Source organism: Plasmodium reichenowi, chromosome 2 (assembly GCF_001601855.1).
Source record: "Plasmodium reichenowi strain SY57 chromosome 2, whole genome shotgun sequence".
NCBI classification, from domain to species: Eukaryota; Apicomplexa; class Aconoidasida; order Haemosporida; family Plasmodiidae; genus Plasmodium; species Plasmodium reichenowi.
In genome coordinates, this window is record NC_033647.1 from 562,613 (window position 1) to 565,448 (window position 2,836).

At 23.1% G+C, this 2,836-nt stretch overlaps 1 protein-coding gene across 1 annotated transcript; it reads left to right on the forward strand.

Annotated features, from left to right (window-relative positions):
* Positions 1 to 131: 131 nt before the first annotated feature.
* PRSY57_0215500 (MtN3-like protein) lies at positions 132 to 2,285 on the forward strand (the record flags this gene model as incomplete). Its single annotated transcript, XM_012905589.2, has 1 exon — positions 132 to 2,285. The coding sequence occupies one exon, from the start codon at positions 132 to 134 to the stop codon at positions 2,283 to 2,285; it is 2,154 nt and encodes a 717-aa protein (XP_012761043.2).
* Between the last annotated feature and the right edge of the window lie 551 nt (positions 2,286 to 2,836).

Consider the following 2,836-nt stretch of genomic DNA (forward strand, 5'->3'; position numbering starts at 1 on the left):
TTTTTAAAAAAAAAAAATAAAAAAAAAAAAAAATATATATATATATAATATATAAATATATATATATTTTTATTTTTTTTTTTTTTTTTTTTTTTTTGTTTGTAATTTTTGAAAAGAAGTAAAAAAATGAAATGGGTATTATAAAAAGAATACTACTTTTACAAATTGTTTTAGTTCTTGTGTTATGTTGTCATAGGATAAGATGTGAAGAAGTAAGTAGCATATCGAATAAAGCATCCGTTAAGGATGAGGGGAAAAATAATAATAGTAACAAGAGTAATAATAACAATAATAATAACAATAATAATAATAATAATAACAATAATAATAACAATAATAATAATAATAATAATAATAATAATAATAATAATAATAATAATAATAATAATAATAATACCTCTGGTTTAAGTGTGAAATCAGAAAATTTTAATATGATCATAAAACCAGAAGGGGAAGAGCAATCCCCTTTAAATTCTTTATCCGTTGAACAAAAAAAAGATACACCTCAAATTGAAGAGTTAAGAAAAAAGGAAGAAACTAAAGATAAAAAAGTATCCGAACAAGTAAATAATTTACAATCGAAAAATGAGAAATTAACAAATACGTTGGATGAGGCTGTACAAGGAGATAATAATAACAACACGCTAGATACAACAACAAGAGAAACGAGTAGTACTACTAATACAAACAATAATAATAATAATGATAATAATATTTATCTTGGTCATAATAATAATCTTGATACTAATATAATTCAACAAACAAACTTTATAGAAAATACGGAACATAATGTTCAAAATCAAAACGAGAAAAAAGAAAACAACAATACATCTGGAAGCACATCAAAAAGTTCAAACAATCAGAATTTAGGAGATTCAAAAGAAGTCGAACAAGCAGTGGTTAAAGAAATTACACCAAAGGAGGAGACTTCCAGTGGAGAAAATAAAGATAAGGAAAAAATTTTAGCCAATCTACAAAATGATGCAACAAATAAAAATATGGTAAATGATAATACAAAAGGTATAAGTAGTAATAATACAAAAGGTATAAGTAGTAATAATACAAAAGGTATAAGTAGTGATAATACAAAAGGTATAAGTAGTGATAATACAAAAGGTATAAGTAGTGATAATACAAAAGATATAAGTAGTGATAATACAAAAGGTATAAGTAGTGATAATACAAAAGGTATAAGTAGTGATAATACAAAAGATATAAGTAGTGATAATATGAACTCAAGTAATGATTTGAATGCTCCTAATAAGATGAATGAGGATAGTAAAGGTAGTTCAGAATATGTGGATCTGGCTAGCCAAAAGATATATGATGAAATGAACAAAAATGTAGAAGAAAGTGGTTCAAATTTATATTTCCTTAAATTATTATCGATAGGTTCATCTATTTTTATGCAGTTAATATTTTTACCTACAATATTTAAAATAATAAAGAAGAAAACAACAGGAGAGTTGGATGGTTTCCCATATATAATATTATTATTATCTTCGTTTTTATGGTTAGTTTATGGTATGTTATTAAATAATTCAGCGATTGTGTTTCCCAATTTAGTTGGATTGATATTAGGAATATTATATTGTGTAATATATCACAAGAATTGTAAAAACATGTGGTTAAAGCAAAAGTTACATTCTTATTATAAGATATGTGGATTTATATGTTTCTTATTATATGCATTTTTATATATATTATCATATGAACAATATGAAGTATTTGTTGGATTTGTAGCCTTCATATCGAGTATAGTTAACTTCGGTGCTCCTTTATCTTATATACAAATAGTAATAAAGAAGAAAAATTCATCTTTAATACCTATGGAAGTAACGATGGGTAGTTTGTTATGTTCCTTTTTATGGTTAACATATGGTTTTACGTTAAAGGATGGATTTATTATAATACCTAATTTATGTGGTTTTATATTAAGTCTCTTACAAGTACTATTAATCATATTATATTCTAATAAAGAAAACACAACCTTTAATCATGACTCTGACACAACAGTTAGCGAAATATCCACAAGAAAAAATCGTAATAAATATATCCCTGATACAAATAGTAATATGTTTTTTAATGAATATAACGTGGATGAAGAAAATCGAATGACTGAAATATCAACAACTATGCCAAATACAATTTTTGATTTGTCCTTTGACGAAACATCACCCTTGACGGGTACCTTCAATATGGATTACAGCCGTCCGGGTATTTCTAATCAGAAGTATTTAAAACGTTCAGAGAGTTTGGAAAAGAATACTGCAATAACATTTTAAAGTATGTGTGTTTTCTTTTTTAAATTAAAATTTTTTTTTTTTTCGGTATATATTTGAAAAAAGGAAGGTCTGCACAAAAAAAAAAAAAAATAAATAAATAAATATATACATATATATATATATATATATATATATATATGTTACAGTTTGTATATTTTTTTGTGGTTCCTTTGTATTTTTTTCTTCTTTTTTTTTTTTTTTTTTTTTGTGTATGTATATGAATTCCTATATAATAACATTTTATAAATATGGTTACATTGGTGTGATGGGAAATGTATACGCTCATTCAATGTAACAAAAAAAAGAAAAAAATTGTTATTATATGATCCTTCTTTTTTTTCTTCGTTCATTATGAGGCATAAAATATATATATAATATATATATATATATATATATGTACATATGTGTATATAAATATATATTTTATGTTTATATATATCTTTTTTCTTATTTATGTGTAGCTCTTTGCATTAATTTAATTTTGTTATATATAAAAAAATTTCATAAGAAACTTTTTTTATTTTTAACCATTTGTATTTATATACAATATT